The 13727-nt window shown below is 48.0% G+C and overlaps 1 protein-coding gene across 1 annotated transcript; it reads left to right on the top strand.

Moving 5' to 3' along the window:
- Positions 1-2078: 2078 nt before the first annotated feature.
- On the top strand, positions 2079-13624 carry PIGS (phosphatidylinositol glycan anchor biosynthesis class S). The gene is made up of 12 exons (XM_057716133.1): positions 2079-2135; positions 2414-2553; positions 2640-2751; positions 5452-5541; positions 5962-6053; positions 7360-7567; positions 8222-8364; positions 9074-9188; positions 10396-10541; positions 11104-11204; positions 11985-12195; positions 12553-13624. The coding sequence occupies exons 1-12, from the start codon at positions 2102-2104 to the stop codon at positions 12826-12828; spliced, it is 1668 nt and encodes a 555-aa protein (XP_057572116.1). The 5' UTR covers positions 2079-2101; the 3' UTR covers positions 12829-13624.
- The last annotated feature ends 103 nt before the right edge of the window (positions 13625-13727 follow it).

Below are 13727 nucleotides of genomic sequence, written 5' to 3' on the forward strand. Positions count from 1 at the left end.
CTACTTTGTCTGTCATTTTTACACATCCAGTTCCCACCTCCCAGTTTCTGCTCTCTGCTGACTAGTGTCTCTGAGCCCTCTCCAACTGTGGAGGTGGAGAGGGTGGGTTTCGAGTTTTACTGGGCTTAAAGTTTAGCGGGGAGGGACACACCTGTTCAAGATTCCCAGCTCAGGCTCTTGCTGTTGATGTCCAAGGCTGGAGCGTGGCAGTATGGAGGGCTGTGAGTCTTTCAGCAGCTGCCACTTCAGAGGCACTTGGTGGCAGCTGCAGAAGGAGGGAGTGAGGCAGGACTCAAGCAACTTCTGAAGGCAGCTTTTGCACATGGCCCAAAACTGGGATAAGAGGGGATGGGCTCACCTCTCAGCTGTGTTGAGCCCTGCTGATGATGGACACGTTCCACCAGGGGGAGCCACTGCAGGAGGAGCACCTGGGTCCTTGCCCAACAGGGAAAATCCCCAAGGCTCAGCACTGCCAGACCCAGCAGGGTATCTAGGAGGTTGCCAAGGGCTATTGCTCACTCCCATTTGGGATAGATCAGGGGCACAGAGGGAGCCAATTTAAGGGTTTGGTGAGGTCTTATGCTGAACTTGGACCACTTGGCTTGGATGTGGGGCTGTAGGTGGAGCACCTGGGTCTATCTGAGCAGATGAAAAGATAAGAGAACCTGCTGGGTGTATTCTATGTGAACTGGGGAGGCCAAGCTCCTTGTGAAGTGCACAACCAATGCTCTGCCCAGCTAATTATTGCAATGTGGGAATGTAGGCCCAGTGTGGCCCCATCTTATATTAATAAAACTAGCTCACACTTACATAGCCATCTCCTGCCAGGCCCCATTCTAATCACTTTACAGTTATTCTCATTTACTACAAAAATTCTCTGTAGATACTATTGCTATCCTTATTTATTGATTGATTTTTAAAAACAATTTTATTTTTTTGGCCGAGCCACATGGCATGCGGGATTTTAGTTTGTCTACCAGGAATCCAACCCACGCCCCCTGCGGAGTCCTGACCACTAGATCCCCAGGGAATTCCCTGCTATCCCTATTTTAATATGAGGAAACAAGCACAGAGAGGTTAATTAACTTCTCAGGATCACTCAGGTAGAGTGGTGAAGCTGGGATTTGAACCCAAGTGACCTGGATGCAGAGTCTGTGCTCATGAATTTTCAAGAATTTTCAGTTAGGGATTCCCTAGTGGTGCAGTGGTTGAGAATCCGCCTGCCAATTCAGGGGACACAGGTTCGAGCCCTGGTCCGGGAAGATCCCACACGCCATGGAGCAACTAAGACTGTGAGCCACAACTACTGAGCCTGCACTCTAGAGCCCAGCAGCCACAACAGTTGAGCCCGCGCGCCTAGAGCCCATGCTCTGCAACAAGAGAAGCCACCACAGTAAGAAGCCAGTGCACTGCAATGAAGAGTAGCCCCTGCTCTCCGCAACTACAGAAAGCCTGCGCGCCCAGCAACAAACACGCAATGCAGCCAGTAAATAAAAAGTAAATTAAAAAAATATATATAAAAGAATTTTAAGTGAAGTATTCAGACTTTAACGTTAAAGTTGGAAATGAATTCAAACGGGTTTTAAAAATATTAAATGATCTAAATATGCTAAAAAGGTACTATTAACTTGCTCCTGGGAAAGAGGAGCTCTATAATAGGGATGACAAACAATGATCTTGATAGGGGACTTTCCGTGTGCTCTTTCCATGAATGACCTCATTTTAGTAGGTATCTCCATTTTTCAGATGAGAACAGTGAGACTTAGAGCTTCCCGTGGTCGCCCAGTTAGTACTTAACAACTGCAGAGTTTGCGCTCTTAATCCCTGAGCTAGGAGTGGGTTTTCACAGGAGGCGGAAGGTGCCCTCCAGCAAAACCGAAACTCGCTCCTGCACTCCCAGGTAGCCTCGTTTCAAACCTGCCGAGATGCTCCTTACAGACCCCGCCCACCCATCGCCAGTTTTCTCCCGCCTGCGCGTCTGGAGTGACGCTTGTGATTGGCCGCGATCGCTGCCGTGGGCACGCCCACCCCTTGCGGGTTTCCGATTGGGGGAGGCCTACGCAGCTCCGCCCCTCGGCGGCAGGAGCAATCGGAAGCAAGCATGGCGGCCCCCGGGGCCGCAGCTACAGACCTAGGTGCGGTGGCTTTCGGGTGGGGGCTGCGGCTCGCGGAATGCGAGGGAGGAATGCGGGGGTGGGGACTGTGGTGTGCCAGAGGTCCCGCGGACTGGGGGTCGGTGTTCGTCTCAAACAGCATCCCTTCAGACTCGAGCCGGGGCAGCTCGCGCGGGAATCCCTCCGAATGCGCGCAGAGAGGCCCTGAGTACAGGTTGCAGGGGCTCCTCCGCGTCGGGGGGTGGGGCCGGCACCCGAGCACATCTCTGGCGCCTCAGTGGATCCCCCCGTGCCCTCAGAGGTGGTTCGAGGCAAGCGTGCTGCCCTCTTCTTCGCCGCGGTGGTCATCGTGCTGGGCCTGCCGCTCTGGTGGAAGACCACGGAGACCTACCGGGCCCCGTTGCCTTACTCCGAGATCAGTGGGCTGAATTCCCTGCAGGTAAGACCGCGGTGGTGGAGGACCAGGGGGACAGCCCACCGGCAAGTTGGAGACTCAGCTGATGGCCCTGATGCTTATTCCCGCAGCTCCGGCTTATGGTGCCGGTCACTGTCGTGTTTACCCAGGAGTCAGTGCCATTAGACGACCAGGAAAAGCTGCCTTTCACCGTAGTGCATGAGAGAGAGATCCCTCTGAAGTGTGAGTTCCTGGGGGATCAGGGCAGTCTTTCTGGTCTGAGCTCATTCCACAGATGGGTTGGTTAGGAGGAGCGTGGGTATCCCATGAAAGTGATCAAAAACTTATTAAAAGGCCTCTCCGAATGAACAGTGTGTTTGCTTAGGAAAAAAGCAGCTTTAAATTCAGTATTCACCATTAAAGTGGCGGTTTTATTCACAAAACAGTTGTGCTACCTGATCAGAGGCAGGTGATGCTCACTAGGGGATGGGGAGGATGTGGGATGTAGTGGAATGTGTTCACAGGGTTTGGAATCAATTTGGACTTGTATACAGGCCTTATTCAGTTTACCATTCAACACGTTATTGAGTGTTAGGCACTTTTCTTAGGTATAAGGAATTTGGGGATGAATACGTTGGTAATGGTTTCAAGAAATTCATAGGTAGGGGAGAGAGACAGATAAAGAAATCACAGTAGAAGTATATAAGTATATAAGAAACAGAGACTACTTAAGATAGAGACTATAGCTGTCTGAGAGGAAAGAAAGGTAGAGAAGATTTTGAGGGCTGTAATTTTTAAGCCAGATTTTTAAAGGATATGTCGGAATTCAGGTTAAATGAGGAGGAGAGGGAGGGATAACACTAGTTAGTAATAATGATAGCTAATATTAGTTGTTCATTAAATGCCAGAAACTAGGTGAAACACTTTACATGTGTTACTTCATTTAATCCTAACATTATGATCCCCATTTTGTTATCTCTTTTATTATATATCAGCTCTCCCTACCCCATCCCAATATGCTTCTTTTCATTGATTTGGTGGAGAAACCAGGTCATTTATTTGATAGAACATCTCACATTCTGGATTTGGCAGATTTCTTCCTCCTGGGTTCATTTTACTTATTCCTTTATTATCCATATTTCTTATAAACTGGTAGTTAGATCTAGAGGTTTGATCAAAATCAGGTTCAGTTTTGTAGGCAAGAGTACTTTATAGTTGGTGGGGTGTTCTTCCTCTTGTGTTCTATCATGTAATGGCCTGGTTGTTTCACTTTGGGTGATACAAAGATGATTTAGTGAGTTCAGATATTGTCAGCTTGATTTCTGTATTTTAGTTCCCTGTCAACCTTTCACCTGATGGTTTTTAGCATCTGTTGATACTGGAATCCATTTCATTAGGGTGCAGAATGGCGATTTTTAAATTCTGCCATCTTCTGCATTTATGACTTGGAATTCTATAAAGAACTTTCCCAATAAATTTTATTTTATTTTATTTTAAATTTTTGGCTGTGTTGGGTCTTTGTTGCTGTGCACAGGCTTTCTCTAGTTGGCGAGCGGGGCTACTCTTTGTTGTAGTACACAGGCTTCTTATCGTTGTGGCTTCTCTTGTTGTGGAGCATGGGCTCTAGGCGCACGGGCTCAGTAGTTGTGGCTCAAGAGCTTAGTTGCTCTGTGGCATGTGGGATCTTCCCAGACCAGGACTTGAACCCGTGTCCCCTGCATTGGTAGGCGGATTCTTAACCACTGCAACATCAAGGAAGTCCCTCCTAATAAGTTTTAGGTTCAGCTTGTCAAGTTCCAGGTGGCAAAAAAATCCCTTTGGGATTCCCTTAAATGTTTAGATTAACTTGGAGAGAATTGACATCCTGAGAAGATTTAGTCTTTCCATCTAGGAGCCTTGTATGTTTTCCATTTTATTCACATCTTCTTTTATGTCATTGAGCAAAGTCTTGGTTTTTTTTTTCTTATAGTTTTATACATTTATTCCTGGATATTTTTATGATCTATATTGTTACTGCAATTGGGATTTTTAAAAATACTTGCTCTTTAAATTGGGTATTGCTAGTATTTATTAGAAAGCTATGGATTCTTGCATATTCTTTTTTTTTATTAATTTATTTGGCTGCATTGGGTCAGTTGCGGCACATGGGCTCTTTGTTGAGGCGCTCAGGCTTCTTTAGTTGCAGCGCACTGGCTCTAGAGCATGTGGGCTTAGCAGTTGTGGCATGCGGGCTTAGTTGCACTGCAGCTTGTGAGATCTTAGTTCCCCAAGCAGGGATCAAAAACGTCCCCTGCATTGGAAGGAGGATTCTTAACCACTGGACCACCAGGGAAGTCCCTCCTGCATATTCTTGAATAGTTTTTTTAGTAGGTTCTCTTTGATTCTCTTTGAAAAGAATTATACTACTTCAAAAAGTGGCCATTTTATCTCTTTCTTTCAAATATTCATGTTTCTCTTTTTTCACTTATTGCATTGGTCAGGAACTTCAGAAAGAACAGTGCTGAATAATAGAGGAGATAGCAGGCATCCTTATTTTAATACTAATTTTTATGGAACTATAGTGTTTTGTCATTAAGTGTGCATCTTATTTTTATCAAGAATGTTCACTGAGTTTATTCTGAGGCATCTATTGAAATGATCATATGGCTTTCCTCCTTTTACCACTTAATGTAATGAATATTGTAATAGATTTCCCTGTGGAGGGGATGGGGTACTTCAGGCTGAAGGTACACAGGCAGAGGCAAGAGCTGGGCTGGTGGAAGAGGTGGAGTGCTGTGTGTTTATATCATCCGTGCAGAAATCATTGGAATCGGCTGTAGCTTCTTGGTCTTTCCCTGCAGACAATCATCTTGCTCTCCTTGGATGCTCGGCAGTGTTAGGGCTGGAAAGGTGGGCAAAGTCTGACATTTGCTCTTCTCATCATGTTTCTTTCTTTTCTCTAAGACAAATTGAAAATCAAATGCCGTTTCCAGAAGGCCTATCGGAGGGCTTTGGATCATGAGAAGGAGGCCCTGTCACTGGGCAGTATACAAGGTACCGGAATGGGTGATCATTTTAGCAGGAAGCCCTCTTTTTCCTTCTGATGTCTAAGTGTGTAGTTTCCATACCTTGTCTGTCTTCCTTTTTTCCTTTTTGGCTGTGCCTTGCGGCTTGCAGGGGTCTCAGTTCCCCGACCCAGGATTGAATCCAGGCCACGGCAGTGAAAGCCTGGAATTCTAACTACTAGGCCACCACAGAACTCCTTCCATACCTTGTCTTAACTCCAGAGTCTCTCTGGGAAAGCTGGGAATGAGATATCTTATGTCTCAGTTTGGGCCACCAAGGGCCAAGCCCAGCCACAGTGTCAGCTGGGTGTGAGCGGGAGGTGGAATGATGGGTTAGTCACCATGTGGGAGCCCGAGGGAGAGGGAATGGTGTTTTTGCTCCTGGTACACCACCTGCTCTCATCCCCAGAGGCAGAAACCATGTTAGCTGAGCCATCGGAGCAAGCAGAGGGCTCCCTGACAGTGTACGTGATCTCTGAACACTCCTTGCTTCTCCCTCAGGTAGGGTGAGCAGAGAGGCTGCGGCCATGCCTTCTCCCTTCAGCTCGTCCTCTTCTAAATCTCCTCCTTGCAGTATTGCTGCCATTCCTTCCATTTGCTACAGAAAACTCTCCTCAAGTACTTTTTAAAAAGAATGCAAATGGGGATTGTTTTCATTGACTTCGGGTCTTTCTAAATCCAAGGCTTGTATATGGTTGAAGTTGCAATTTAAAGTGGGAAAAAAATCAGTAGGATTAAAGAAGCTGGTTTGCATGGGCTGTGATGATAATATGAGCAATACATTGACCTTTTCACTTTCTGAGCAAAAGGCTCAGTGGGAGCTGTACCAGGTACCATTTTATTTTTAAATTCAAAATGAAATATTTAATTATTACAAAAAGATGAAAGAAAAATTTGATGAACATCCATGTACCCACCCCCAGCTTGCAAACTACAGTATAGCCCTGTGCATCTCCATGGTTCTACCCCATCCCCTTGCAGCCCAAGGGGACGGTAGTTTGTATCATTTTCTTACTTTTCTTTCAAGTTTTATCACATATGTTATATCTCTATAAACAATATGTTTAATTTTGCATATTTTTGAACTTTACATAAATGCCATAATACAGTGTATGTTCTTATCCAGTTTTCATTTTGCTTGACCTTTATGTTTGAATCATCTGTGATAATATGTCTAGTTGAATCTAATGCATTCATTTAAAATTTTGTCTGATGTTTCATTGTATAAACATATCACAGTTTATCCATTCTGTTGCTGACAGGCATTTGGATTGTTTCCAGTTTTATCCTATTGCAAATAATGCCGCTGTGAAAATTCTTTTTTTTTTTGTTTTTTTTGGCACACGGGCTTAGTTGCTCCGCGGCATGTGGGATCTTCCTGGAGCTGGGATCGAACCCGTGACCTCTGCATTGGCAGGTGGATTCTTAACCACTGCGCCACCTAGGAAGCCCCTGTGAAAATTCTTATACTTGCCTCTTTGCCATGTGCCACTTACTTGTATCAAACTTTCCCGTTGTTTGTTTACTCTTGCTCAGCACGCCATCTCTTAGTTTCCAGCCCATGAAGATTTAGCTGCTGCCCGGACCTTTGTCGACTGGGAAGGAGAAGGGAACTGAAGTGAATGAAAACACTCGTATATACCCATAGCTCAGAAATGCTGAGATAATGACTTGCTATGAATCTAGAGAGAGGTGCAGGCCTGTTGGTTGGTGGCAAAAGGCCAGGTTCTCAAAGACAGGAGCCAGAGTGCTCTTCTGCTTTCTTCCCTGAGCCGTGGACCTTCTGTCCCTTGCTTGCCCCTCGTAGGACATGATGAGCTACATTGGGCCCAAGAGGATGGCAGTTGTGCGGGGGATAATGCACCGGGAGGCCTTTAACATCATCGGCCGCCGCGTAATCCAGGTAGCCCAGGCCATGTCTTTGACTGAGGATGTGCTTGCTGCAGCCTTGGCTGACCACCTCCCAGAGGACAAGTGGAGCTCTGATAAGAGGCGGCCTCTCAAGTCCAGCTTGGGTAGGGTGACCGGGCTTTGCCATGGGAAATGAGAGGGAAATGAATTACGTGGAGACCATGGGGCAGGAGGGGAATCTGCATGCAAACACTCTTTTCTTCTGTGGTTTCATCTTTTTTTTTGTTTTTTTTAGAAAATTAATTAAGTAATTAATTGGCTGCGTTGGGTCTTCATTGCTTTACATGGGCTTTCTCTAGTTGCAGCAAGCAGGGGGCTACTCTTCATTGTGGTGCGTGGGCTCCTCACTGCGGTGGCTTCTACTGTTGTGGAGCACGGGCTTCAGTAGTTGTGGCACACAGGCTCAATAGTTGTGACTCATGGGCTCTAGAGCACAGGCTCAATAGTTGTAGTGCACGGGTTTAGTTGCACCGCGGCATGTGGGATCTTCCCGGAGTAGGGATTGAACCCCTATCCCCTGCATTAGCAGGTGGATTCTTAGCCACCGCGCCACCTAGGAGGCCCCTCATCTTTCTCCTAAAGCGGATTCTTATCCACTGTGCCACCTAGGAGGTCCCTCATCCCAGTTTTATCCTCCCTTTGGTTCCCTGATGGCAACCAGCCCCATTTCAGAGGAGAAACAAGTTCAACTCAGCCATGGGTACAAGCTGCCTTTGATCCACAGATGCCTTTGACTTCCCTGACTCCTGTTTCTATAGGCTATGAAATCACCTTCAGCTTACTCAACCCTGACCCCAAGTCCCATGACGTCCACTGGGACATCGAGGGGGCAGTCCGGCGCTATGTGCAGCCCTTCCTGAATGCCCTCAGTGCTGTGGGCAACTTCTCTGTGGACTCTCAGGTGAGACTGGGAGCAAGTTGAGGAGCCCTTTTCCTGGCTGCACCATCCTTTTCCAAGTCCCTCCATATTTGGCATTTACAAGTGTAGTCTGTTCTTCCAGCTCTTTGAGCTCACTGATTTGCTAGGAAATTCCTGTGTACGTGTATGGTTCTGAGGTCTACTTTCCCTCCTTGGTGTCTGGCTTGAGGAGTTTTGTCAATGATTTTTGAAAACTGAACTTCCTCATGGCTCTTTCTGGAACTGTATTCAACAGTTGTGCCATCCTAAAACCTATTAAAAAACAAACAAAAAAACTTCCTGAAATATGTGAATGTAATAATAAAGATGTGAAGAATGTAGTTTTCTGAATCACACAGAGTCCTTTAGGGAAAACGTGGGAGAAATTTTTATCAGGTCTTGGTAATGGGAGAAATTACTTCCGAATAACTGATTCGATTTGACCTTGTGGACACTGAATTACGCTATTCTATGTTTAGGCTGTTAGAAAGCCTGGTAAAAATGTGGTGTTTAAAGCATAGATTTAGTGTGTTAACTTTATCCTTAGCTTTGTTATTTTTTCCCCATCCCTATTTTCTCTCAGCCTTGATTTTTATCTCTTATATTTTGCCCTGCCTAAATGTCATCTTTTTAAGGCACCTCAGAACTTTTTTGGGGACAGATTGGAATATAAATCAGTAGACAAATAACATGCTCCTTCTTTGCTCTCCAGATCCTTTACTACGCAGTGTTGGGGGTAAACCCCCGCTTTGACCCAGCTTCCTCCAGCTACTACTTGGCCGCGCACAGCCTCCCCCATGTCATCAACCCAGTGGAATCCCGGCTGGGTGAGCGCCTTTCTGCTGGGCCGGGGAAGGACCCTGAAGGCTCAGCCTGGGGTGGGAGGCGGGTTGTATGTAGCGATGGCTCCCAGGTTGGGCGGGTCTGAGGGTGTTGAGGAGGTGCTGGGCATTTAGGCTCCTTTTTCATGATAGTCTGTTGACGTCTCCATCTCCACACTGTCATATGCAAAAGCATTTATTAAACATTCCCAGCGCTTTTTATAAACAAGTGCATAGGCTGCATTTTCCTCCCTGCAAGCCATCGAGGAAAGATACGGCCACACGTGCAGGAGAGACAGCGGCAGAAGTACATGAAGGCAGAATTTGAATTGACAGTTCTGCCGCTTGAGGCTGAGCAACCGTGAAGCTGGGGTTGCAGTTTTTCATTTTGGGGCTTGTACCCCAGAAGAGTAGGTGCGACCAAGAACTGTAATAGAGGCAAACCAAAGGGAGTCTATCACTAGTTGTGGAGTGTCAGGCACCAGGGTTAGGCCAGTGTGGACCAAGGGATGTGGATGGGGCAACAGGTGAGGCCTTGGTGCATTCCTCCTGCTTCCCTTCTTTCCTCCTTATCTCCTGTCTTCCTTCCATCCCTCCCTTCTTTCCTACAGAGTCTGAGGGACTGCTTTAAGGCACTGCTGACTACAGAGGTAGAGGGGGATTTCAGGCTAGGCAGCTATGAGTTTAGATGCAAAAGAGTTAAGAGTGTATAGACATTCTGGAAGCTCAGAGAAGTTCAGTGCAGGTGAACCAAGATGAGTCTGGCAAGGCCGGCAGGCACCAGATCATAAAGGACCACGTCAAGTAGTTTGAACTCTCACCTGGTATGCATGGCTGGCCATGGAAGGATATTAAGCAGGAACTGACCTGAGGTCAGATTTGTCCTTGTGTATAAAACGGGTTATAGTAATATGGGTGTAGTGTGGCAGTGGCCAAGAGAGCTGTCTTGGACAGTTGAGGGGGGCAGGCTGTTGGAGGAGGGGCGATGTGGGGGCAGTTTGGGGCTGAGGACTGCACTTCATGCATGTGGCACACCTCGGGAGAATGTTGAGGTTCTTTCCCACAGAGACCCAGGCCCAGAGGATATCCTGGTGATTAGCATTGGGGAAGATGGGGTCCAGAGTGAGGGACCAGCCAGTCAGAGGCTGACCTGGAACTAAGGTGTAGATCCAGCATGTGTAGGGTGCTGACTCCCCTTCTCTTTGTGCCACAGGATCCAGCGCTGCCTCCCTTTACCCTGTGCTCAACTTTCTACTCTACGTACCCGAGCTTGCCCACTCCCCCCTGTACATTCAGGACAAGGATGGGGCTCCAGTGGCCACCAACGCCTTCCACAGTCCCCGCTGGGGTGGCATTATGGTAATGGTCGGCCCATGCAGACCCCAGAGCCCAAGCTTCGGGGACAGACAGATGTTCCCTGAGACTGTTCCTTGTGTTGTTCCTCTGCTGTCCTCCATGGCCCAGCCTGGGTCGGGGGGGTGGTGGTGAGGTGCTGTGAGGTCATGCCCTGCCTCGGCCAGCCCCGCTGCTTCTCACTTCTGTCAGTGTTTCTCTAACAGGACCCTTTTGCACTTGCAGTTTGCACTGACTTAGGACTGTTCTGTGTATTACTTAGGTCTTGGCCCTATTTGTGGGAGTCTTAGAAGGTTGGGAATGTTGTCTCCCCTGTTAGATTGGGAGTTTCTCATGGGTAGGAGCTCTAAAATGGAATAAAAAACATTTCTTTAACAAGATTTTTGAGGGGGTAGTGGAGATAATTTATATAAAGCTCCCAATAGCAGGTACTGCAAACATATTAAGTTTGTAATTTTTAAAGAGCACAGCGTATGTCTTCCTTTCCTGTCATGGCCTCCAGAGTGTCTAGGGCAGAGCTGTGCACGGTCCTGGCGTGATGTTGAGGCAACCTCATATCCCCCTGCAGGTATACAATGTGGACCCCAAAGCCTACAATGGCTCGGCGCTGCCAGTGAGAGTTGAGGTGGACATGGTGCGGGTGATGGAGGTGTTTCTGGCTCAGTTGCGGTGAGGTCCTGGGGGATCCACTTGGGGGCGTGGGCACTGAGTCTGACCACAGTCTCCTGAGCTGACTGGAGTGAACTCTCACCTGGCAGGGATACCTTGGCTGTGCCTGGAGCCCCAAGGAAACCAAGAAAGGTTTCCAAGGATCACTTCATCCTTCTCTTAAGAAAGACTAGTTGCTGACAAAAACTATTCTAGGAAAAACAGGCTCATGAGTGTCAGGTCCATGGGATGTGATTAGGGATGATTAAGAAAATAGCTGTTAATTCTCATACTAACGGATCTATTGATAGTGGCTTCCTGATGCCCTGTGTTGAAGACTCTAAGGCTGTGTCTGGGCTCATCAGGAAAGAGGATTCTGATTGATTAGCAATGTCTGCCATGGGTGCAGGAATAGAGAGGCACAGTATACATGCCTTGTCAGAGGTGTTCCTGGGTCATCCCTTAACTGAGGCTCAGGGGCCCCATTTGTCCAAAGAGAGAGTAGGCGGGGAGGGGATTAAGTTGGTGTTAATTAGAAATATTTTAGCCATGGAACCTTTTTTCACACAAGATCTTAGAAGTCCAGTATAGAAACTGGTAAAAGTGAAAAATTGGTTAAAGCAGGGCTTGGGGCTCTGGGTTACTTAGTGTTGCTGCTCACCCTCTAAGATGCTAAGGCACTTCCTATAACCCCTGTGGTTCTGGGTGAGGTTGAAAATCCTAACAGGTATTCTAGGAATCTTAACCATCTTCTCCCACCTTCTAGTCGTGCCCCTTTGACCTTCTTTGCTGTTCCTACAGGCTGCTCTTTGGAATTGCTCAGCCCCAGGTGCCTCCAAAATGCCTCTTTTCAGGGCCTAAGAGTGAAGGGATAATGACCTGGGAGCTAGACCGGCTGCTCTGGGCTCGGTCAGTGGAGAACCTGGCCACAGCCACCACCACTCTCACGTCCCTGGCCCAGCTTCTGGGCAAGATCGGCAACATTGTCATCAAGGACGATGTGGCATCTGAGGTAAGCAGGCAGGAGACAAATTCTTTGGCCTCGGAGTGGAGTGGCCAGCAACGGCCAGAGTGTGGTGAAACCAGAGAGCCATCTGAGGTCCAGGGAGTGTGTGGGCATGCCATCCTTGAGTGCCTAGGCTTCCTCTAGAGGACAGGGCTAGCTCCCCAGTAAGGAGTCCAGTGCAGGTGTGAGGTGTTAAGCAGGCATTAAGAAGATACCCCCCAGCCCTTTTATACTGGCCTCCATATATCCTGGGTGAACTCCAGGCAACCTGCCTGGTAGATGGAAGACACAGTGAGGTCCTCTCCCACCCTCCCCACCAGCCAATGACTAGGACTTTTCGGTAACCCCCTACCCCCTTCCTAGGTGTACAGGGCTGTAGCTGCAGTCCAGAAGGCAGCGGAGGAGTTGGCCTCTGGGCACCTGGCCTCTGCCTTCGTTGCCAGCCGGGAAGCTGTGACGTCCTCGGAACGTGCCTTTTTCGATCCCTCTCTCCTCCACCTCCTCTACTTCCCTGATGACCAGAAGTTTGCCATCTACATCCCACTCTTCCTGCCTATGGCTGTGCCCATCCTCTTGTCCCTGTTCAAGATCTTCCTGGAGGCTCGCAAGTCCTGGAAAAAGCCTGAGAAGACAGACTGAGCAGGGCAGCATGGCAGTTAGGAAGCCTTCCTTTCCAGCCAGGATGGGAGGTGTTAGATTAAGAGGCACGTAATGGGGCCTGCCACGAATGACTTGTCTCCAGCCTGCTCTGTTGCCACTCCAGCAGTCAAAGGATAACACTCCCTCCTATTTTCTGACTCAGGTCCCTCCCATTCTTAATGCCCCCATCCTCCCACCCCCTCATCCTCAAAAGACACATCATCTGGGTCTCCTTACCTGGCTTGAACTTGAAGGCCCTTTTCTATCTCCCTGTGGGAGCAGGGGCAGCTTGTGCTTCTGTCCTGTTCCTCACAGTCCTCTTGCACTGAGAGGGAGTATTAGGGGAAAGCTCTGGGTTGGATTCTAGGGCCCTTCCCTCCACGCTTCTCTCTAACCCTTCAGGGAGAACCCTAGCACTGCTTTCATTGAAGGGGACAGGCACCTATCACCTCTGGCACCTTCTTCTTTGCTCCCCTCCCTCCTAGCTGGCTATACCTGATGCTATGTGTGGCAGAGGTTCCCTTCACCCTTTCACAGAGGCAGTGTGGTGCAGCGGGGAAAGTTCCGGATTTGGGATTAAACATGCCTGAATTCAAACCCTTGCTTCTGCACTTATCGTCTGGGGAGCTTTGAATAAGCCGCTAATCCTCTCTGAGCCTCAGTTTTTCATTTGTTAAAATAGCACTAATGATACCTCCCCTACAAGGTGGGTTGTGAGGATTAAATGTGATGAGCATGTGAAAATGTCTGGCATATTCTAGGCTCTCAATAAACATTGGTTGAATGTGAATTGGAATGATATGAAGTATGAGCATAACTTTCATTCTTCATTCGTGCGTAAGTAATGGTTTCCTAGTCTGTCCTCCTGGGCTCACTGGTCCACTTTGCTTCCACTGGGC

This window comes from Hippopotamus amphibius, chromosome 17 (assembly GCF_030028045.1).
Source record: "Hippopotamus amphibius kiboko isolate mHipAmp2 chromosome 17, mHipAmp2.hap2, whole genome shotgun sequence".
NCBI classification, from domain to species: Eukaryota; Metazoa; Chordata; class Mammalia; order Artiodactyla; family Hippopotamidae; genus Hippopotamus; species Hippopotamus amphibius.

Bases quoted from the DNA above. Each gene is read 5' to 3' on its own strand.
- PIGS (XM_057716133.1), top strand. From the start codon at position 2,102: ATGGCGGCCCCCGGGGCCGCAGCTACAGACCTAG. The intron at 5,542-5,961 runs GTACCGGAATGG...TCTCATCCCCAG, and splicing joins GTCACTGGGCAGTATACAAG to AGGCAGAAACCATGTTAGCT. The intron at 9,189-10,395 runs GTGAGCGCCTTT...TTTGTGCCACAG, and splicing joins CCCAGTGGAATCCCGGCTGG to GATCCAGCGCTGCCTCCCTT.